At 41.7% G+C, this 24,431-nt stretch overlaps 1 protein-coding gene across 2 annotated transcripts in view; it reads right to left on the reverse strand.

Moving 5' to 3' along the window:
* Positions 1 to 24,431, reverse strand: part of ABCG1 (ATP binding cassette subfamily G member 1) — a 56,674-nt gene that overhangs the window by 10,163 nt on the left and 22,080 nt on the right. For both annotated transcript variants that reach the window (XM_021540347.2, XM_021540348.2), the window contains exons 3-13: positions 11,352 to 11,469; positions 10,488 to 10,620; positions 9,034 to 9,084; positions 6,903 to 7,048; positions 6,115 to 6,238; positions 4,911 to 5,025; positions 4,008 to 4,156; positions 3,750 to 3,851; positions 1,872 to 2,040; positions 1,019 to 1,119; positions 440 to 598 (exon numbers count right to left, since the gene is read on the reverse strand). In XM_021540347.2, the coding sequence (XP_021396022.1) occupies positions 440 to 598; positions 1,019 to 1,119; positions 1,872 to 2,040; positions 3,750 to 3,851; positions 4,008 to 4,156; positions 4,911 to 5,025; positions 6,115 to 6,238; positions 6,903 to 7,048; positions 9,034 to 9,084; positions 10,488 to 10,620; positions 11,352 to 11,469 (1,367 nt within the window). The remainder of the gene's footprint in view (positions 1 to 439; positions 599 to 1,018; positions 1,120 to 1,871; positions 2,041 to 3,749; positions 3,852 to 4,007; positions 4,157 to 4,910; positions 5,026 to 6,114; positions 6,239 to 6,902; positions 7,049 to 9,033; positions 9,085 to 10,487; positions 10,621 to 11,351; positions 11,470 to 24,431) is intronic.

A 24,431-nucleotide genomic window follows, 5' to 3' on the forward strand; every position in this document is an offset into this window, starting at 1 on the left:
GCTTTCTCCCCACTGCATTCCCAGAGGAGCAGCTTTCTCCCCACTGCATTCCCAGAGGAGCCCAGGCCCATCTCCCCCAGCCCTGGAGCTCCAAGGAAAACTCCCCCCTTGTGCAGGATCCTGCTCCAGCAGAAGCACAGCTGGCACTGCAGGAGGGCTGAGCCACCCTGGGATGGGGCTGTGACACCTCCCTGATCCACGGGGGACAGGGCATTTCTGACTCTGGCAGTGGGGTTTTTTTGTTGTTGTTTGTACTACTGCATTTGTATTTTTAATTTTCCTAGTACAGAATTGTTGTTCCTACTCCCATATCTTTGCCTGAGAGCCGCTTAACTTCAAAATTAAAATAATTTGGAGGGAGGGGGTTTACATTTTCCATTTCATGGGAGGCTGCTGCCTTCCTTAGCAGACACCTGGCTTTTCACACCAAGATAAGTACCTGGAGGGATGTGGAGGCTGCACCTATGAGCAGGCCCAGTGACTGAGCCACCAGGGATGTCATGGTCCCCAGGGCCGCGAAGAGGACGAAGCGGAGCGCATCGGAGGGCTGGGAAGTCATCCAGTACACGATGCTGCAGTAAGCCACAGGGAACATGATCTGCAAGGACAAGCACTGGGAGTTAGCCCCTGACAGCCAGACATCCACTGCTCCTCTGAGTGGCACAGAAACGTGGTGGTGTTCCCATTAATCCACAGCTCCCAGCCTTTTCATTACATGACATGGATACCAGTCTTTCTACTTGGGCATTTGAAAACAGATTCCACTCCCATCCTTTCACAATTCTCCTCCCACAAATAGGCAAAGCTGGTCATGTGTTTAATAAAAGAATGTTGGGTCAGGTCTCTGCTTTTGTGAAGTCCTGCACTCTCTGATTCATCCCTAATGCTTCACCAGACACATATGGACATTTCCCCCACTATTCCAATGGATAAAACACCAGTACTAATCTTCTTGGAAAGTGGGCTTGTCATTCATGAACTGAAATGGTTCTACTTTATTGAAGAATAGAGCATGTACCTGAAAAGGAACATCAGCCATGGTTTTGGCGAGGTAATAGGCTTTCAGGCTGTACCAGTAGTTCAGATGCTCTCTGAGAAACACTCCCATCTCAAGGGGAACTGCAGGGAACACAGATTATTCACTTAGATTGCTGCAGGGTGCAATACTGCTTCGCATAAAAACGACGCAAATGTTGTTGTTAAACACATAAAAACAAAACTCATCTATGTCTAATCCTGCACTGCGGCAGTCCCAGGGTGGGACTGGAACTCTCAGGTCTTTGACAGAGCAGCAAAAGTTTCAGTGATTTGTAATGGAATATAAAAAGTCAGCCCCTAGAGCTGCTCACTGTTGAGACTATGACCAGTCTACTCAGATGATCTGAACCTCCCTTAAAGAGGATTTTAAATTAAAAGTGGTATCAAAACTTAAAGAACTTGGTTATTCTTCTTGGTCCAACAGGGAATCCAAAGTAACCGCATTCCCAGAGCAAGTGTGAAACAGTCCATTCTGCAGAAGTTTGCCTCTGACACCACATGAATAACCTGATTTTATGTAGGAGTCATAACTTGGAAGCCCCAGAGAAATTATTCCATCCTCCCTAAATCCAACCATGAGCTCAGGGCATGGTTGAGATGCACTGGGATAAGGAGAAATTCCAGTCCAGGACTGTAACACTGAACTGTCCATGCCGAAAAACCCTGGAGAAACTGGGCCAAGCTGGCCAAGCCTGTTTCTGCTAGCACAGTAATGCTTCTGTGGGTGCAAGATTGATCCCCCCACCTGTCTTAGAGGTAGAATCACAAGTCAAATGCTGTCTTACACAAAACCAGACACATTCCAACATCCCCTCCCCAGTGCTGTGACTCACAGGTGAGGACGGTCGGCATGAGTGCAGCAAACATGAGGAACAACATGGAGAAGAAGAGGAACCCTGAGTTGCTGAGGACTTTCTTGGCTTCATTGCCAATGCCCAAGTAGAGCAGTCCAATGAGCAGCCCAATGCCAATGTGTGAGGTGATCCTCAAGTGTGTCAGGACCTGTGAAAAGCAAAGAGTGGCATCTATCAGAAAGTCTGGGCTCAAAACTGTCGGAATCCAGGGCATCCCTCTGGCTGCCCTGACAGGTATGGGACCCTGGCAGGGGTCAGGAACCCCCCTGGACAGAGCCCCCAGAGACACTGACTGTGATCTCTGTCTATGGAAAAGAGTTTTCAATCTTACAGGATGAATTACCAGATCTGAGTGTTTGATATAAGTAATAATTAAGTGTGGCACGGGTGCAAAAGTAGAATTTTAGGATTCTAGATAAGGGATCCAAAGGGGACAAGATGGAGGAAATTGGGTGTGCCTTGTCCTTTTTCTCCTCCTTCATGCCCTCCATGTTTCACTGTGGTGTTGGCATTTTTCTGTTGGTTCAGGCTGGGGACACACTGTTCAACGTAGGTGACAGATATTGGCACGTTATTGTAAATGCAGCCCAGGGAGTTTCTGGTATTTAATGTTTGTAACATCCCACTGAGGGCAGAGCCCCACACGCTGCCCTGCAGGACAGAGCTGAGCAGGGCAGCAGAACATGTTAGAGATAAACAGAATAAACAACCTGGAACCAGCACAGACCAATTATGGCTTCTGCTTTGGCAGCGGGGCAGAAAGACAGAGACTTTCTACAATCTTGGGATCATCAATAACACAGATTCTGACACAAAACCAGTGACAGTGTGGCTGAAATCAGGCAGATTGCAGGAAAGGAGCACTTATGTCCAGAAAATCTTACACAGAAACCACGGAGTGGTTTGGGTTGGAAGGGGCCTTAAAGATCACCAAGTTCCAATTCCCTGCCATGAGAAATGTGAATTTCCTGCTGGGTAAGAAGAATTATGAGCTTCCCACGAAAATTTCTTCCAGGTAACACAGGCAGGAACTGCAAATGCTGCAGCCTGAAATCTCAATGTCTGACAATACCATGGAGCCACTGGCTCTTACTCATCAGGGGAAAGAGTCTTTCTGACTAAAAGGTAAATTTCCCCAGATCAGAAGAGAAGCAGAAAAGGTATTTCAGGCTATGTAGACTGAAGTAACTTCATCAGGAATAAATTAGCTTTCTGTGCCTTCTCTGCAACACAGTATTCCCACAAGAGGCTTGGAAGAACAAAAGAAATAATAACATTGGGAACAACTGCAAGCCTTTAGAGTCGAGCAGGAAAAATATATATTAAAAACAACATTGTCCTTCAATCTATGTATCTGCAAATCAGTTGCAGTTTCTCCTGATCTTAATTCATTAACTTAATTAATCCTTGTTGACAAATGCATTTATAAAAAGCAGGAAGGGAGAACAAGTTATGGCAAAGAAGCAAATGTTTTATCTATCAATTTTCTACTTCCAAAAATGAAGACTTTAAGTAGAAATTTTACATCACACTGAAATTATGATGTCTGTCATCCTGAATTTTCTGGAAAACCTAATTCTGTGAAACAGCACTACAACTTCCCACTCACGTTTCAGTAGGATTAATAACTGCATAAGGGACCTGCCAGCACAGAGGGGATTTAAACTTTGGGTTTTTAGGCCAGGTGGTTCTGAGTGTTTTGCAGGAAGCTGTCGTTCAAAATGAAGATGGTAGAGCTAACAGCAAGACTGAAAGATCAGCCTCTTCCCTTTGAAATGCTGTGATAATTCATGGATGTATTGCAGTGCCAGCTGAACGGACCTTTTGGCCACAAAAGTCAGATAAAGCCATTCTTACCGAGTCCCTCATGATGGTGAGGAAAGTTCTTTTGAAGAGGATGCAGAACTGGGTTAGGCAGCTGGCAGAGAAGCTGTGGCATCCTTCTGTGGAGGAGGAATCCTGCAGAAACACACAGAGAATCAACTCCTTCCTTTGCACTATCTGCTTTGCTTTTCATTCACAAAAGCTGAGTGTGCCCAGAGACTCCTCCACTGACAGAGGATTTCAATTCCCTCCCTGTCCCTGCAGCCCTCTGGACTGAGATGTACAAAATACCTCTTCAGAGGGCCGGTGCCAGAGGAAGGGGTTCAGCTCGTGCTCCCCAGCCACGTCTCTCTTGTAGTCTGTGTCACAAATCCTCTCTCTCACAGCCCTGACCAGGCGGCTGTTCTGGTCCCCGTACTCACCCGAGGCCACTTCCATTACTGCAAAAACAGAAATTGAAGTGACTGCTTTGCAAAGGTTTAAGTTAAGTTGCTGCTTTGCAAAGGTTTAAGTTGCTGCTGACCAGGTACAAGCCTTGTTGTGCCCCTGATGCTGCAGCACTGACAAAATCTGTCACCCGCCAATTCCTACCTCTACACAAACAACATTTGAAATGCCACCTGCAAGTTCCTATCTCTGCACAAACAACATTTAAATGCATCTTTCCATAAATCTTCAGAGAGATCTCTTCGTCCCGGAAGTTAAATGAACCAGTTCAAAGGCAAGGTGGTGAATATAGAAAATAGACAAAAGTCTATTTTTGTGGCACTTTCCATTTTTTTTTTTTTTTTAGTTAAGAAACAGCACAGAAAAAAACCTCAGTGCTCTAACCTGTACAGTGCCACAGTGGTACTGTTCAAGATAAAAAGAAAACAAGCACAACACTGTAGCCACTTCAAAAAGTCACTAAAACTAGTTACTATTAAACACTAAAGAATACACTTTATCTTTCATTTCATGAACCTGGACTTCTAACGGAGAGAAATATTCACTAAATTGTACCACTAGGTGGCATTCAAATTACTTTGGGAAAAAAATCTGATAACTTTTATTTTGAATTTTGGTTCATATATAGACAAAGCACATAAGAATATATGTACAGAAGTATCAACACACCACAGTTTTCCTTACCCTGAAGGTGATAAAATTATAAAATACAAAAGAAATTAAATAAATTATTCAAGATGTCCTTACCAAAATCTGCTGGGTTGTGGTAGGTTGGACAATTCAACCCCAAATCTCTCAAGTAAGGGACAAGGTTTGTCACCTTCCCACGGTAAATGCACTGACCTTGACTTAGAACATAGAGCTGGAAAACAAGAAGAAAAGGGGGAAAATAAAATAGAAGGAAAAGAAATAAGAAAAATATGTGAAATAGCATCAAAATATTTGAACCTGTTGCCTAACAACATCTCCTTGTCCCTGTGGGAAGAACACCTTGGGAAAATCTGTCACCACTTGAAATTAACTTTGCAGGGAATCACAACTAATGGAAAATTTAAAGGCTGGAGCTGGAATTCTGCACACATTGCCTGCAGGACTTCAAACACATTAACACAGAAATGTTACACTAATTCCAGCCTTTGGCACATGCTGAAAATAGGCAAGGAGCTGGAGAGCCAAGCCATCCAATTTCCACACATTATGGATATTTTGGGCTGGGAGGCTGGTGAGTGCAGGGATGGAAGGAGAGCTGGAACAGCACAGCAACAGCAAACAGCTCAATCACTCTCACTTTTAGCTACAATTTTGACTTTAAATAAACCTCCCTGCCAGACTGGCAATCTGCAAGAGTTTGTTCACCTGTGGTGGTGGAGGTTTTCTCTCAGCTCCACAGGACTAATCTAAATCCTCTAACAAGATTAAAATATATTTTTTTATCTAATCTAAACAGACATGGACCACATGCCATTGTTACCTTGGAGAGAAGTTCTCCAACTGACTTAATTTCAATTCATTTTAAATGCTAAATTTGAGTATTATTGTTATTTCATGTGAATTAACTCTTCTCAATCAACACCTGTGTATCTAGGATACACAGATATACTGCAGACATTGACACTGCAGCTCTCCTGCTTTTATATTGCTCTAATTTACTTCAGTGACAGCCCTGTGCACAGGAGCAGTGCTGGGTGAAGGCATGATAATCACCAGTGCAATAAATGTGATTTCACAAACCTAACAGCAAGATTCTTCACAAACATTACACATAAATAAAGGAAAGAGGCAGAGAAGAAGGAAAAAAAACATAATAAATAAGTGTATTTTGCTGTTATTTATTTCTTTATATGATTTGCAGCCATCAACTAGAATTATTCATGTTTTTTTATTAAAGAGCGTAGCCTTGAAAGCATAACCACCCTGAACTACACATGAAGAGAAAGTCTGAGAGCAATACCTGGTCAAAGAGCTCAAACAGTTTTGCACTGGGCTGGTGAATTGTGCAGATGATGGATCTGCCACCCTGGGCCAAAGCCTTCATCAGAGAGACCACCTGAAAACATGATGCACTGTCCAAGCCACTGGAAAAAAACCAGACAAGTTTGTTTGGCAACCAAACAGGCACCACTCAAAACCAGCACATGGTTTCATACGTGGTATCCCATTATTATCCTTTCACAAATTTTCTCTGTAGCAGTTTCATTTTATCATATGCCAACCTTATGCTTGTACTTCTCCATCAGGCTTTTAATTAAGTTGGAATCATGCCTGAGAATGAAAAAGAGTATTCTCAAAGCTGCCTTAAGGGACTTCTACATTTTAGGGCTGCAGATTTAAATGCTCCCAACTTTAATGAATAGATGCATATTCATAGCTTTGCCAGCCTCCTCCCAGACTGATGACATTCATTACCAAAAGTCACATTTTAAAATGTTTATATTCAAGCAGTCTTTGCTCGAAAAATAAAATCAATGCCACAATATTTTCCTCTCTCTTTTCCTTCCTCCTGCAGTTTGTGAATGCTTTAAATATTGCTTACAGCCCCACAGTCCAACAGTTGCAGCAGTGACCCAAGGCACGAAGAGTCCAAATCAAATTATTTCTTGGCCTTATTCAGTGCTTGGCAGGCAACACAAGAGGAGCAACTTTTCCAAGGATTTAGAGGTGAATAGCTTTTCTGCAGCTCTGTTCTACTATGCAAAGCTGTATTTATTTGCCTGTGTTTGGTTTCTGGCCCTGAAGTACCTGGTTGGTTCATCGAAGAACATGACAGGAGGGTTGTTCACCAGCTCCAGAGCGATGGCGAGGCGCTTCCTCTGGCCTCCTGAGAGGCTCCCAGTCCTGGTGTTGGCACAGGCCAGCAAACCAAGGGCTGTCAGGATTTCCTTCACCTGGAGGGCACAGAACATCCCCCAGTGTCAGAACAGGAAAAACCTCCAGCCCCTCCACTGAGCAAACCATGACTTTATCACCCACACACTCAAAGCCTTCTTCCATCCAATGAAGCATTTATTAGACTCACTGTTACCAGTCTACCATTTACTGTTTTGAACCCAAATTCTGCTTGCTTGTCCTGCATGGCCTCACTCAGTAAAGAGGTGAAAAAGGAGTGCAAATCAGTTCTCCTGTAGCTGTGTATTTATGGGTATGGCACTGACATCAAAGGATTTTTGCAGCATGGGAGGGGTTTTTACACAGTGAAACCAAGAAGCTTCTCTCAATAGAACTCTGGGGCTGTCTCTACGAGGGACTCTATAACAAAACCCAGTGGTTTCTGTAGAGCAGTGACCTGCTTTATCTCCTCTGTTCTCCCCAGTCTTCTCTTTCAAGTGTTTTTGTTCCACTCAGAGTCAATGCAGTTGTCACAGGTACTCTCAGATGTTTGGGATTTCCTCAAGACACAGCCTCAGGAAGGGCACAGCTCGTCCCAGGGTTTTTGGAGCAAAAGGAGAACAATCCCAGGCACTATGATTTTTAATGTTTTAGTGACTGTAGATCTGGTCTGGCAGCCCTACATGAGGGAAATAGCACTTTGGGCTCAGTGAAAGCATGGACACAAAAATGAGTGAATCCATGAGCTACATCACTCATGCAATTAACAAACTCCACCACTTCAAAGGTAGAAAGCAGCCCAGACATTTAATGCTCCACTGAAGTTTAGGAAACAGAGCCCATCATTTTTCAAAGTATTAACTGCTTGGATGGAGAGAGTTTTCCACAAAGAGTGCCTGACCTGGTGAAAATTGATGAGGCCAACCAGGGCCTGACCCTTTCCTTGTCCTGATTTTGATTTCCAGGAGTTCCCTCTCCCAGTAAGAGGGAGTAAAAAAATAACAAAACCCACTAAGCCTAGTTTCTCAGATAAAAAAACCCAACTACCTCATTCCCTTTATCTCTGGGAAGGGTAAACAGGACTCAGCAGCACAAGCAAAGACAATTAGAAACATAAACTGTGGTTCACTGGCAGATTTTCACTTGTTCCTGCTTTAAACAAGAGTCTGCAATCCTGCTAGCACGAGTGTATAACTTCATAACATTTATCTGCAATAAACATTTACACTCCAATTTACAACAGCAAAATGAATTATCTTCTCCTGCCCAGGCCAGTAACAGTAACTAGAAAATTCTTTTAACATGTGTTGGATAAACACAGCACCACAGTTTTTAACTCAAAAAGCTGCTTTGTAATTACAGTGACAGTGTGAACAAGTGAATTAACTTGCTTGGCCTAACTTCACTAAAGTGTAAATGAACCAAGGCTTCCAAAGCACAACTAAGTTAACAGCTGTTTCTATAAAAATTCATCTTCCAATAGGAAAACAACCTGTTTGTTTTCTACACAACAAGTTGATTCCTGTAAGTTTCACTTTCTGATTTTTAAGGATTCTTTTGAGTCTGAAGAAATGCCCATTGTTCCAATTTGTAAATAAACACAGACAAAGGACAGTCAAAAAACCATCTGATCTACCTAGAAAGTTGCCACAGTTTTCATATTTCAGAAGAAGTTGTGCTTTTCCCCATGGATGGGTGAGAGGAGCACAGTTTCTAGTGCAGGTCCAGCTGGGTGATTTATCTCACCCCACATGAGATGCCTGAGCCCTCAGACATGCACACAAGAGAATGCAAGGTGCTAAGGTTCATTAACAGGAATCCTGCAGAACCTGTGAATTTGTTTCTGTAAACCTTTTACAATTTTCCAGTCTTGTACTGAAAGCAGCTTTCATGGAGACTGCAGTGAACATGTCAGGCCAGAGGATATGAATTATTCTGTCATTGCAAGTCCAGAACAGTTCAGTATTAGATAAAAAAATGTCTGCTTTACAGAGCTCACTTCTTGGCATCCCCCAAATTCTAGTTTGATGGGCAGTGTACATACCATTTCTCTCCTCCCTTCATCTTTCTCTTGAAGTTTCAGATGAGCAGATACCTGGAATGCAAAACAGTGGAATTTGATTTTGAGCTGGTCTGAAGCACAACCACCACTCAGAGCAGACGTCTCAGGCACAGCACTCCAAGGTACCACTTAAACAACTCCTTTCACCCCAGTCAGAAAATCTGAACTTGAACTACAAAGTTCCAGTCACAAGCATCACATTTTTCTGTGCAGCAAATAACTGAGTCTAATCTGACTTGGGCAAAGCACCTGACAGAAAGTGTATTTAAAAAAAAAAAAAAAGGCCATTCTTCAAGTCAAAGAGCTTTACAGGAGGATGGGAGAGTGACATATTTTGCACATCCAAAAACTTCCCAGGTAATGCTAGAAACAGTTTATTTGTGGTTCATTCACACTGTTAACTGAACTCTGCCCTTCTCCAGCATGCAAACAAGTGAGTACAGAAATAAATAATCTTGTGAAAGATGTCATCTGCTGTCCTGAAAGGCAGCTCCATGAAACATCATGATTAACCTTTATTCAAAGCAATTAAAATGTTAGGCAATTATTTTTTGTCACGGCCTTGATTGATTAATTTTTGACAGCAACTATAATCTGGGCCAAATTCTGCAAAAGTGGTCCCGTGGGATTCTGATGAAAACACTCAAGTAAACAAAAGGGAAGAAAACCTTTTCCACAGAAAAGAGCCTTTGCAGAAAATTAGCCACATAAAAACTGGAATGATTTCTTCTGGCCTTAAAATTTGTGAATTCAGCTGGGACAGTGTGAGCAACCTAAGCCTTATTTTGATAACAATTTCTGAGAAAAACTGGCCCATTTCTCAAGCTGAGCTACAGATACTTCCAGACTAACTGGTCAAGTTGGCAATTCATAAACTTGCTGATGCAATGCAAAACAATGAGAAGAATTAACACTGCCTGTAAACCCTGGATTTATTCTGTTCCTGTTTTTTTCCCATAAAGAAATGAAAGAGATTTTATAAAATGCCTTTATTTTTTAAAAGGCACAAAATAGTAGAAGTGGCAGAGAGATCACACTGAAGTGTAAATACCAATTTTCAGTCAGAACATGAAAGATGGGGAGAGAGAGAGATGAGGTTACTCATCCACCACCCAAGCAAACAGATGGTCCCTACCAAGGCTCATTTGTGATGAATTTCAGGTTCTATTCTCTGGGAGATCTAAGGAGGAGACACTTTGCTCTCCTTCCAAATCACAGTGCTGGGCACAAACTGGAAATTATAAAGCCAAAGAATCCCTAGAAGGATGAGCCTGAAATGGAATTCAAGGCATCATCAAATTCCAAGAACTTGCATTGAGCAGGATCAGACAGGGATAAAATCTTGTGGCACTGGCAGGGGCAGGACCAAGGGCACGACACAAACCATTCTCCATTTTCTCCTGCTCAGATGAGTTAGGACAAGGAACAAAGCTCACCATCATAGCTTCCTGGACAGTGAGGTGAGGAAGGAGCATGTCATCCTGCATGATGTAGCAGGAGACCTTGCGGAAGGAGCGCAGGTCGCGGGGCTGCCCGTTGATGAGGATTTCTCCTTTCATCCCCGTCTCTCTGAAACCAAACCACAACGACCAGAGGTGAATCTCACCATCACTTGTGCTGCCAAAATGACTCAGCTCGTGGAAGTTATTGTCACTATGAAATAAATTTGGTAGACTGGATAGAAACAAAATTATTTCCTGATTACGCTCTCTATCATATAAAGCCTCATGCCATGACACTGAAAATTTTACTCAAAGTGTGTGCTGTCATATATAAATCTGAAAAATTATCAAGAAATTAAAGCTGGGTTTTTTTTAGGTTTCTCTATCCTGTTCCTCATGCCCCAAACGACAAGACAGAGACACCTTGTACAATAATACAAGAGGGGATTTAAAAGAATGAAACCAAATCACTGCATTTTGGTGAGAAAGACATCAACATTATGAACTGGTGACTAAAAAGAATAGATTTTTCAAGTGTTTTTGTGATTTAAAAAACATCACAAACACAAGACACTGAGTCAGATTTGTTACACAGCCAAAAAAAGAGATTTTCTTTATATGTGTGCTTTTTGGATTTTAAATTGATTCTTATTTTTGGATCAGACCTGTTAAGAGATAAGTCCCAAGTGACCAAAACAGGACACATAGGAAAAAAGATAAGCAAAAAGAATCTCATTCAAAATCTTTGAAGTGCCTGTTTTTGACAAACTCTAAGACAAAATTTCTTCTTCTGTTGTCTCCAAGGAGCCCTCAGCCTCGGTGATTGTATCTTAACTTGGGATTTTCATTGGTACTGACCTGTATCCTGCCAGAATATTCATAAGCGTTGACTTCCCAGCTCCTGAAGGTCCCATAATTGCAACGAGCTCTCCACTGCTGAACTTCCCTGAAATTCCTTTCAAAAGGGTTTTATAACCTGGAAGAAGGAAGAAAAGTTCACTGAACCCTTAATCACATCTGGGGAGCAATGGGAGTTCATTTCCACTGAATTTTGGTGACAAACGGGCATTAACATCTAACTCCTGAGAGGCTGATGTCAACATCAGCAAAATAACTATCAAAAGCCAAATTGTGAGTGGGAGCAGCAGCTTCCTGCCATAACACAAATGGGATTACAGGGTCTCACACTCTTGCCTCACTGCAGGATGATTTTTAAACAGAGCTATGAAGCCTTGCTGCCATTCCCTAAGTGTCCCCTCAGAGTATTTTACCAGGATGCTGTTAAAATATCCAATACTCCACTGCTAACAGGATGCCCTCCAGCCACTGCAGTTTCAGTGCCAACTTCTTAGAGAGAGCAACAGCAGAGATCTCAAAGGCCTTTGCCTTTTTCCATAAAAGAAATGGAAAAATTGTCTTGTATGACAAAAAACTCAGCAGAAGGAGACACACAAACTTCTTGGTTCTTTTGCCACAAGAACTCTCTTATCAGAGGAACTCTAAAGTCTTTATTCTAGACAGGGAGACTGACCATAGTAACTGTAAAAACAATTTCTAGGGAAAATTCATAGTTAAGAACATGCAGGGTGTTCTTCTCATTTAGATTAATCCATTCCAAAACTTCATGCCACTATAATTACATCTTCAGGCAAGGATATTCTAGAGTGACAACACCACCTCCTTCAAGCATTTCAACTTAGTTCTCAGATAACCATCTTTGCCAGTAAACCTTTATTAAAAAGCTTTAACTCCATGTTATTCTAAGTGTAAGCAAAACTGTGCTCCAATGAGAATTCCATATTTGGACCAATAGCATCCACCTTGCCCTGCAGGATTTCCATGTAAAGGCATAAAAATTGTGTAAGGAATGTGGAGAGAGCCCTGATCTGCATTTACATTTTTCAGGATCTCTTTCCCTTTTGTCTTTTTTTTTTTTTTTTTTTTTTTTTGCTTACTTTATTTTAATTACCAGTGTTGTAGCTAAAAGTTGTAGCTAAAGATTTTAATAATAAAACAATGCTAAGTAAGGTGTCAGAAGCCAATCTCATATGTTGACAATGTTTATGTGGTTCAATTAAAACTAAAACAGAAGGGTGGAAAATCCATTTAAATGCAGAGTCAGGGTTTGGCAGTCCATTTTGCCACCCTGGTGGATATGCAAGCAGGATGTACATTCCACATATAAACTACCCCAGAGCTCTGATGATCAGCACAGGCTGTAGCTGGAACAAGGAAATACCATAAAAAAAACCCATATTGTCTGCAAGCTCCTAGAAAAAAATAATTGTGGGTTATCTTCTGATTTCTCTTTCTTTCTAACTTCATGATTCGTTTTCATCTCCACTTATTCTCTTTAAATTTTCTTCTTGTCACCATTCTATGTGGCATCCTTCTATGCCACAAGAGAGCAAACTTTGCACCAAAAACATTGTCATGCTGCTGTGGGATCTCCCAAATCCACAGCAAATCCTCTTCCCTGAGCACACCCCAGCCCAGGGGCAATGCCACAGAACCTCTCTAGAAATAGCTGATCCTACTGTTTTCATGGCAATGTCCTAGAAAATGTAACTGAATAATGGATCAAAATCACCGTTTTCTTGAGTGCCTTTTTTTTTTTTTTTTTTTCTTAAACAGGCCAGTAATTTTTCACTATAAATCTTGTCCTGGACCTAAAGCAAACAACTTGTTTGGAAGCCAGGAGGTAGCACAGATACAAAAATAGCAGGGTATCCACATAGCCTGTTTAGGGCACAAGTCCTGAAAAGGAAAGCAAGGACAATCTATCAAAAGGAACATCAACTTTGGACAGAGAAATCCATGGCACCCCCACAAGGTCAAGCAGCTTGTCCTTCTCACCAAGGCCCCCATCCACAGCAAGGTCTGAAGGCAAAGGGCAAGGAACAATCAGGCCTTTCAGATGTGGCAATATTTAATAAACAGGATCTGCAGGGACAAAGTCCTTCATTCTCCCTCTTCAGTGTAATGAGAACTTGCTCCCTCCCAACCCTGTTAAGCATCAGGGACTCAAATATAGAATGTACCACCAAATATTAGAATGTACCACCATTATTTGCATTAACTCATAACATATTGCACAAACTCATGAGGGAGGATAGAAAGTGCATACTGCCATCAATGAGGGACGTACAACCTCAAATAAAGGCTCAGCAGCTGCAAACATGTGGGAACATTGATATCATTACTTAAAACTGAAACCTTTCCTCTCCCTACATATGACTGAGATTAAACATCACACACACTAAAGTCACTTTTTCAGAGTTTCACAAGTGATGACTGGTTTATCTTTAACTGCAATATCTTCCCCCTCATGACCTTCACGTGTTTCTGTCCCTCTGATAGAGTTTTCCATTTTAAGTATCCTGCACACGATGTTAAATCAGAGCAGAACTCATCACAGAGACACAGAATCAGCTTGAAAAAGACCTCTAAGATCATCAAGTCCAAGCTTTGACTGATCACCACCCTGTCAACTAGCACGGAGCACTGAGTGCCACATGCAGTCATTCCTTGAACACCTCCAGGGCTGGGGGCTCCACCACCAGCCCTTCCCATGCCTGACCACCCTTTCCACGAAGAAATTCTTCCTGAAATTCTTAGCAAGTCATTTGCAATACAGTAGAGAAATATGCTTTAAGAAGAAATAAAAGAAAAACCCCCAAACTATGCATATTAGATTAGGATCCTAATCTCTGGCATTTTAAGTTGCTACAAACTCAAACTCCTCTCCTCCTTTGACTGGAAGCGCATAATAAGCTTTTCCATTACAAAGGTTAATTTAGCAAACCCACGGAAAGATTTGACACTGTGGCAGTAGTGTGGTACCCCAGTATAATCCTTTATGAGGAATTAAAAATCCCCTGAGCAGCCACAGCCTCCCCTTTCAGAATACCAAGGCTAATCTTCAACTGAATCACTTGACCTAAAACTTCCATACGGGGCCACGTGTCTTTCACAAGCAGGAGATTATGCATTTGGAGGGGATTGTGTTCTCACAGCGAGGGGCTGTTCCACCTCCATCTGCCATACATCAGGAATTCCTCACTGCCTTCATCCCCTCCTCGTTTTCCTCAGTTCCTGCAGCAAGGAGTTGGGTATGGCAGAGTTTGATGGGAGGCTGGCCCCAAAGGCAGCTCCCACCAGGTGGGTGCACGCCTTGGGCAGCTCAGTTCCCTTTGGGCTCAACTTACACCACGAGCAAGTGTAGAATTGTGACTGTTTGCCCTGATTTTTAAAAGTGTTAAGTTTTCTTTTGTGGTTCTTTGTTGCCCTGATTCTTAAGATTTTCTAAAGCTTTCTGAGTTTACATTCTGTTAGAAAACTTTCTCACACAATTTCTATACACAGCATATTGTTTTGCATTCCTTCATGGGGGTGGAGAAACTTGATGTACTAGTGGTTTGTCCAATGTCTTTGGAGAGGTGGCCCATTCACTCTCCAATCCAATGTCACCTTTGGAAAAGTATAAAAGTTGGAGTCAGAGAATAAACTTTCTTCTTTACCTTGCAAATAGCAGGTGGTTCGCGTCGTGCTTTCACATATCCTATAGCGACAGTTCTTCTCAAAGTTCTGAAGTTCTTTTAAATTTTTTCTATGCCTTCTGATGTTAACATATTTCTACTGGAGTTCTCACGCACTGTTCATGTAAATAATTATTGTTTTGCATTCTTCTTTGTGAGAGGAGAGGATTGATGGATTGTTGGTTTGAGTGATTGGAGAAGTAGCAATTTCATCCTCCAATCCACTGCCACTTTTAGAATGCTATATATTCCAAAGTCAGAAATAAAATTAGCTCTTTTTCTCTTTTGAACTTACCAAGTACACAGAAGTGTACTGTACTCATTTCGTGTCCATTAGCAACATGTGACTTTCTACTTTTTTACTTCTCCTAAAACTGTTTCAATTTCCAATGGAAATCAGCCTGGATCTTTCAGTTCTCCTATGTCCCCTCCTGAAGTTACTGTGACACAACCTTTAAAATATATATATTTAGGGGCTGATACCCATGGCAATTTTAATATCAGTTTTCAAGAACTACTTAAAATACAGATTTGACATTAACACACCATCACGAACCAGAACAACCCCTCAGCAAATGTCTCAGCCCAACCCCCTGAAAATAGAACACAGCAGAAACAAATGAAACCTGGAACAGAAAATTCTAGTGACACAAAACTTTTTTTGTCTTAATTTCACCTCACATTACATTCCGGAGTTCAAATGCTTCTCCTGAGAAGCAGAATGTGTTTTGTTTCCCCATGTTAGGATTTCCCATGAAATCAAATGCGATATTCAACCACTGTGAAATTTGAGCAGGTTCACAGCTGAACCACCTGCCTGGCCTGACCAGAGGTGGAATTCCCTCCCCTCCTGGCAGCAGCACAGAGCCCAAAAAAGCTCCTTTTTCAATGAATGGACAGAGGTGACTTCGTGTCTCTGATGATACTAAGGGAGCTCTCCTTGCTCAAGTCAACAAAATTTCCTCACTACTGGAATCAGCAAGGGAGAAACGTTGATGGTTTTACCTGCTTCCTCATGGATTTTACAGAGATTTATGGGGAGATCTGGTTTTACCATTCCCACAGAAATTACTCTGGAGAGAAGCAAGCCATCCCCTCATCCTCGGGGTAGGAGCAATGCTTCAGGATGTGTCTGAATCAGCACCAATTAAAACATAACCAAAACCCACTCCTACCTCACAGTGAATTTCCTCAGGTAAACACCACCTCTGTGTTTTTGACTGAAATGCTTCACTCATTTGCATTTCACTGTCAGTAATCCTCATTTGTTACTCAGAGAAATGTCACACAGACTCGTGGAAGTTTCTAGGTGCTGTAACCCATTTCTGCCTCCATCACTGGGTACCCAGACCCCCTCTCAGGTCCTGGTTGAGCACAGCAGGTTTTTCCTGCTCGCTTGCAATTAGAGCAGGATTTGCCCTTCCCAAAGTATTTGAACTGCTTCCCTCTCATCACAAGCTCTTCTGCAGGCAGGAAATCACTGCTGGTGCCCTGCAAGTGCCACTGGCCTGAAACTGCTCAGAGGTTTCTCATTGCATTTATTAAAGAAAAAGGTTAACATGGGAAATTTCAACTCATGGAGCACCAGTCTGGCAAAGCTACAAACAACTGGAAACTGAGCCACAAAGAAATCAGCATTTGGCACTTAAAAATCAAAACCAGAGACATCATAATCTCCTCTTTCCACACTCCTTGACAGGCAGAAATGAAGCATTGTTCTATTAAAAATTAAGTAATTATACAAGGACTATATTTCTGCATCTTTTTGCGGTGCTTTTTTTAGACAGGATGCATTCCTGCTGAGAAATATCCAGAAGACATCTCTGGCAACTACTGTATTACTTACCTGCCTTTAATGCTTTCAACAAGAAACGTACTTTTTAAACAGCAGTTTAAATTTCCATCTACAAATATGTTATCTTACTGTACTATCAGGCAAATTGTTTCTTAAATCAAGACAAGAAACCACAGCAATTTCTTGGCACCATATGTTGACCCATTAAAGAATTCCCATTGTGTTTTTCTATTCTAAAGTTTATCTGCTCAGCCCTCACCTCACCTCCTCTCACATCAATTAAGAAATCCCCAAACTTATGCAGAAATCCAGGGAATTCTCCAGCACAAAACTGGAATAAGGGTTTGTGGAGCCAAGCTGCCACATTTTTCCCCTTGAGGGAGGAGTAAGGAATCCTCCCATAAAGGAAAAATGCTCCTAGAAAATTCATGGCTTTGCTGCTGCCCCTGAGATCCAGCAGAGTCCCAGCTCCCAAAGGCCATTCCCTGGATTATGAAGTGGACAGCAACTGCACAAGGAAGGGAAAACCAGGATAACTTTGGTCCCATGTCATACTGAAGGGAGGGTTAGTGACTGATGGCTGAGAGAAGGACCTTGCAGGAGACCACCCAGGCTCTGGAAACATCCTCAGGTGACCTGGCAGGCATTTCTTTTGTAGACTCTTCAGATTTCCATCAGAAAATTGAACAGCTGGGAAATACTGGCAGAAACTCTACAGAGAAGCACAAGATGAGAAACACACACAGAGGTTACATCTCAAGGCCAGATTTACATTTGGAGATGTAATGAACCATTAGTTAGGAAACATTTTTCCTTATCATTTTTACATCATCCTTTTCCAGGTGTGAATATGCCAGAAAGTTCTCTTGCCTGCTCCTTCTCAATTCATTACTCACTTTCTGCATCTCAGCCCTTTTCTCACTCCTCAGAAGCCACCCTCACAGAAAACATCTTTGTGTTTACTAGAAGGTACCACACCAATCTGGTCCATCCAGTGATAAGATGAAGTAACTTGGGGCTTTTCACCTAAACCAACATTAGATCAAAGGCAGGGTATTTCCCTAAACTGGAATATAGTCAGGGAGGTGTTTGCCACATATTTCTAATTCTGCTTTAACCAGCCAGGGCACCGTGTTCCCCACCCACTGCTTCAGTACAGAGCACTTTCTTCTCCCTGCTATCAGCAGCATTTGTAGATGTTTCAGTTTGTAAATTCTCAGTTAAAAGGGATTATCTGTATCAGCTGATGATTATTTAAATAATTTGGATTTTTAAAACCCTCTTGATGGGGATTATTTAAATGGAGGTTCCTTTCCCAAGCTCCACATTGAGTTCAAACAAGCTTAAGTTAAAGTGAATTACAGGTACAGATACTTGGGAAGAAAAAAAGCATCTTTTAATTCCCAGGAAATCTGGGGGACAGAAACAGCTTTCCTGACAAACAGAGTGAAAAAATATATTGCTTTAATAACAGGCACCTTCCTAATTTTATACTGGTTTGAACTTACCTCTACAAAGCCTGGAGGGGCAAACTCACACTAGAAATAATAAACACATTTTGGCCTACCAAATAAAACCTATCAGTGAACTCATAAGTCGTTGGGTCATAATTTCTGCCAGCCACTGTGTATGAAAAGTGAACAAACTGTTTTCACCAATCATTTTGTCACTCCAGTTTTAGAACCAACACATGCACATATTTCTGTTCTGCTCACACATTCTCTCAGGGACACTGAACAATAGGATTCTCCACTGTCTAAGCTCTGAGCCCTGCTTTAGGACAATTAAGGGAATTTGCAATTGTAATGTATTCTTGTACCTTGCCTCGGAGAAACGACCTTCGTTATGTAAATGTCTATAAAACAGAAGGCCAGGCACCAAAACATCAGGACAGAAAGGGCAGAGAAGCCAAGTGAGTGCTTGAAGTAACCAAATCAAGTTCCTCTGCCTCACAGCTCGTTCCAGCTCAGAAATGAGGAGTTCCAGCTCAGAAATGAGGAATTTATTCCTCGCAAACCTAAATGAATAAGTCTTTCAAGCTTTAAAAAAAGAAAAGAAATCCCCTTGTGGGCAGCAAAGCTCTTTCTTTGTAGTGGACTAAACTGCATTTCTTAATATAGCCCACAGCCAGGCCTTGTCAAACATATTGCTCTTGATCCACAGCCGATTTCCCACTTAGTGGTCATGAGGTGGATTAGTCCTAACTCAGATGCAGGGCTTAGCCCGTGCTCACAGAGAGGCTTGGGGTGTTCCATCTACCTAATTTGACACATCAAAATGTTGGATGCTTAACCCAAATTCATTTCTAGGGCCCATAAATTATAGTGGATAGGAACTGGCACACAGAACTGGTGATTAATTTGACTTATTTTGCATTCCTGCTCTGGGAAGGGATATATAACCCTATGGAACTGCCTCTCTCTTCACTACAGTGGGAGTTGAGGACAATTGGTTTAGGTGAGCCTCTCGATGCTGTGAGAAATCCCATCCACTGCCAAGAAAATGATGGCTGACTTGAGCATCTTTTTTGAGGGTTGAAATGTGGCTTTGATTTTAGCCCGTGGAAAAAGCTGCCAACTCTGTATGAGGAATTACAAGCCACAAGGGTTTGAGTAGTGTGATGTTTAGATTAACACAGGGCGGAAAAATAGAATTTTGGGATTTTTTAGAATATAATTCAGGGGGGTCAAGATAGAGAAATTTGGGAGTGTCCTGACCTTCTTCTCCTTCGTCTTGTCCTCCATGTCTCAGTGTGATGGTGACACTTTTCTATTGGTTTAAGGTAGACACAGTGTCTAACATAAATGTTAGATATTAGCATGTTATTGTAAACAGACTATATATAACTTTTGGTGTAAAATGTAAACGCCATCTGAGAGGGCAGACAGAATGCCATGGCCTCCTTGCTAGCCAGAGCTCAGCAGGTCAGAGAAAGAATGTTATAGATAGGAAAAATAAACAACCTTGAAAGGCTGATCCTATGCATTCCAGGCTCCTTCTTTGGCTGCATCAGGCTAGGAAGAAAAGACTCTTTGTGATCTCAGGGTCACCCTGACCTTCAGAACCCCGAGAAATCGACAGATTGAGACACCTTCAGATGCTCTCTGCTCAAGAAGAGCAGCCTGGCCATGTTCAGCATGTACAGAGGTATCAGATGCTGTTTTCACTCTGATAACTGGGAGCAGGTCACACATTTTTTCTTCAAGCTATCCCCTAGCTCCAGCACAGCCCTGTGCTGATAGCACTGGGTTTAAACTTACCCAGAACATCTCAGAGCCTGAAAAATCCCAAATGAGCTTTGGAAGACTTTAATCAGAAGCAAAACATTTGAGGACAAACTTAAAATCAGGTTTTGAATTTTGTTTGTATGAATACCTAACATTTGACACCACTTCCTCTGTGCTGAACAGTAACTTCCTTCTGTGGCAAGTCAGAAAAACACACAATAAATTGGAGCCTAAAGAGTGATTGTGAGCCTCCAAGCCAAGATTTATGACACAAAATCCCCAGCAACTGTAGGTCATGTTGTATAATAAAAGAGAATGATGAGAAGATGGCCAATCAGGCAGGAAACCAAGTTCTAGCACAGGGAGAATCTTCAACCAAGCTGTAGATTATAAAGAATCTGCAAAGTCCTTTAATTTCATTGTTCTCCCAGATCCATGGACTAGATATTAAACTTATGCAAGACACTGGATGTGACAGTTCACATTGTGCAGTCAAACAAAAAAAGCCCTGACTAAGTAAAGATTCCACTCCTTTGAAACTCTGAAATAAGTTATGTGCACCATGCTCTTTCTCTGTTATCCTGGCTGCTCATCACATTATTTTAGAATCTGAATGCTGCTCTTCCTCAGAATAACTAATTAAATATGACACTCTGTTGGGCTTGCAAGCTCTGCAGCCCCCTGATTTTGAGTTTGAAGGTTTAATAGACTATACAACCACTCTCCCCTCATTTTGAGAACCCACACCTCCAAGGGACAAAAAAACAGAGGTGTTTGCAGGTGGACACAGAATTCTGGTTTTCTTGACAAATGTTCCACCAACAGAAGAGAGGAACAAAGTGTCACCAATATTGTGAAAAACCTCCTTGCCCCTGCTACTACTGGTTACACCTCCCCACTGTGCTGGGAGATGTATGGGTTTGTTCCAACCCCCTTTAATTATAAGTTTTTTGTGGTTATCACCAGAGCAGAAGCATCTAAATAACCTGTGTCTCCTTGCATTCACCTTTTATGCCTCTCTTTTATTTGGTTCTGCAGCCTTCTAGTGAGGTTTACAGGGAGATTACCATTACATGTGAGTCCAGAGGTATAATCCTTATTCTTATTCTTATTCTTATTCTTATTCTTATTCTTATTCTTATTCTTATTCTTATTCTTAATTCTTGTTCTTATTCTTATCCTTATCCTTATCCTTATTCTTTATTATTCTTATTCTTATTAATATATTACTATTATTTTTATTATTGTTATTCTTTTTATTATTGCCATACTACATCCATGTTAAGATTCAGTTCTTGGGTTTTTTCCTGTGGAATATTTCTGCCTGAGAGAGTTAAAGCTGCTTCTCATCCCTCCACAGGCACATGGAGCCATATGCCTGCAGCCAGGGATAGAGAATGACAATTAAATAGGTCAACGAACGAAAGTAACCTTCAAACATGAATGCAAATAAATCTCTACTTGCAGCAGGACCTGATGGCTCCAGAAGCAGTATTTACATGTTGAAGCATTTTGGAGATCTGGGGCATAGCTTGTACTTTGCCTGCACAGAAAATAGCTACCCTAATTTATCTTCAACCCTTAGGAAATATGAAAGGAGAAAAAAAAAAAAGTATGAATGACACACAGCTTCATCTTTCTTCTGAATCTCGTAGAACTGTCTTTTCCAAGCAATACCCACAGCCTAATCTTTGTTTGATAATTCCTTTTTACTGCCTTCTTTTTTTTTTTTTTTAATTGCCTTTGTTTCTATTACTTCAGCGCACAGGAAAGGTCTTTCCTGACAAAAGAAAAGCCAACCCAGTTTGAAACGAAAGGCTGACACATTCCCTGGAATGACAAACTGGAGTCACGAGCCTGATGCACTGTGAGATGAAAGCTGTTTATGTGTGACAATCAGGCAGAAAGCAATTTCTCATAATTGCAGTACCTTCATACATCAAGGTACAAATAGTGTTATTCACAGTCTTACAAACAAATAAAACCAGAATCCTTCAAAACAGCCCCTTCTTTCTGAAAAAAAAAAATTAAAAATCTTCAAGTGGGAGATATTCTGAAATATTCCAGCAGCTGTTCTGAACTGAACTGCCCCATCTGCCTTCCCTGCCCAGCGTGGATGCAGCTGGGTCACGCTGCAGACAGAAAGCATTCCTCCCTCAGAGAGATGCTCAGAGTCCCCTTTCCCTGCAAATCCCTCCCTTCCTCCTCCCAGCCTCCCCACTCATCTGTACCCAGAGCAAGTAGGAGGAGGGAAGGGGAAAAAGCAAAAGTACAACTTTGGCTCCTTCCTCCTGTCCACCTGTGTAAGAATTAGAGAGGAGCCCTGGGGCTTTCTAGCTGAATTTATTTAGCATCTCCTTCCTCCACACTGGGCCTCATGGCAAGATCTGGTCCAAAGAGCTTGGTGCACAAAGGAAAACCTTCTGTGACCTTCATCACAAACTCTAGGTCAAACTGAGATGTGATGAAATGTCTCCTGTAAACTGCAGAGGGGAAAAACCCTTTTCTCAGACTATTAGAAACAGAGTTTTATCTAAAACAGACTTCTGCCATGGTTCACACGCTCACAAGACAACGCTTTGTCCTCAGCCTTCAGACATGAGGACAGATATTTCTTGGGTTTTGAAAAATGTTTTCAGCCCTAATCACTGCAATTTAAAAGCTGACAGAGAGTCTGATATCAAGAATAAAATCACAGATCATTAGTCAGCTTTGGAAACTCAAAATGTTACATTTGACTCCAAACGAATCCCATTTTTTCACCTCAGTCTAGCTCAGCTGCATGACAGGAACTTTCTCTGAAGAACAGGAGATCTCAGCCTCTGAACAACCCCTGCACATCCCTACCCTGCTCCTCCCACCCTCCCAAACCAATCCTGCACTGCAAACTGCAAGATGCATCCCATCCCCTCACATTCCCACTGCTCCTGTCCCATCCTCTCCCACAAGAAGGTGAGGAGCACTCGGAGCCAGGAGAACCCTTCGAAACACACTCAGGGGCAAACATCAGAGGTGTTTTAAAAAGTCAATTTGAAGCTCTGGCACGGAGATTTTAACCCTGCTGCACACACCCAGGAGCAGAGACGTGGACAGCAAGTTCCTGGTGGGCATCCAAGCCTGGAAAAGCTCTGCCAGAGGGAGAGGAGCTGGGTTTGGGAGAGCTGCTGAGGCTGGAGCAGCCCTGGTGGCAGCAGGACATCCCTGCTCCCTGCCATGGGGACAGCTGGAGCATGTGGCCTTCTATTTCCAGAAATAGCCACACTGGCTCTCATCACTTCTCCAAGCACTCAAGGCTTTAATGAAACAGAAATGCAGGGTAATACATTTGTTTTATTTCCACACTTATCTAGTAGAAGATACAACCCATGATCCTGCAGAAATAAACCTGGATTACTTCCACTACTCACATTTTACGTAGAACTGTGGTTTTACCTCTGTCTTCTAGGATATTTACACTAAGGAAGTTGCCCAAATTAAAATACTTTTTGTTGTCAGCAAAGTAAATATAATAACCTTTAAACACCTCAGAAGTAATTCTCATCTTCTGCAGCATGTCAGTGCTGTATCTGTTACAAGCAAAAGCCCCTGCACAGGGCATTGCTGGCTCTGGAATGGAAATCAGGTAGAATGAGCACCTTTCAGCTCCCTGATTTCTGCTTTCTTTTTGCATTTGGAGAAACTGTGAGCCTCACAGGGACATACATCCAGTGCACTACCATAAACTCCTGAATTTCCATCTGTTTTCAAAAGCTCCAGCTGACCTACATTTTATGTTATGGATTAGTTGAAGCTTATAGAGTAGCATGAGCAAACAGGAGTATTGCTGCTAACCACAATTAAATGTTTCATCAATAATATGTTCCACGGAAAAATCAAGAGTTTTTAAGAGAAAAACTCTTCACACATGAACTAGAAAAAAATAATTTGGTATATGTACTTTAATTGTAGTATAAATACATCCATTTGATTAATTTTGATTTCAGAGACTAAAAAAAAATCAAATGTACACATTAAAATTATTTAAAATTTAAAAAAAAAAGGATGAACTTTGATTCACATTTTCAGGACATACTAAAATAAGGCATCAGAGTCATTCAGCATTGTGGGAATCCTGTCTTTTTGGAATTATCTACAGAATTATTATTGAAGCAAGGTGGGAAGCAGTAACTCACATCACAAAAACACAACTTCCACTTCTACAGGTTTTCCACCTGATTCTGAGGCAGAGAGAAAATTCAGCTCTGAGTTTTGGAGGTGGATTTTTTTTTTTTTTTCACTTGGTTATGTTCTTGGCAAACCAGCAACAAGTGATTCCAGAGGCCAGTGGAACTCACTGAGGTGAGGATGATGCAAGCCTGAGTCCTTGAGTCAGATCAAG

This window comes from Lonchura striata, chromosome 2, assembly GCF_046129695.1.
Source record: "Lonchura striata isolate bLonStr1 chromosome 2, bLonStr1.mat, whole genome shotgun sequence".
Lineage (NCBI taxonomy): Eukaryota > Metazoa > Chordata > Aves > Passeriformes > Estrildidae > Lonchura > Lonchura striata.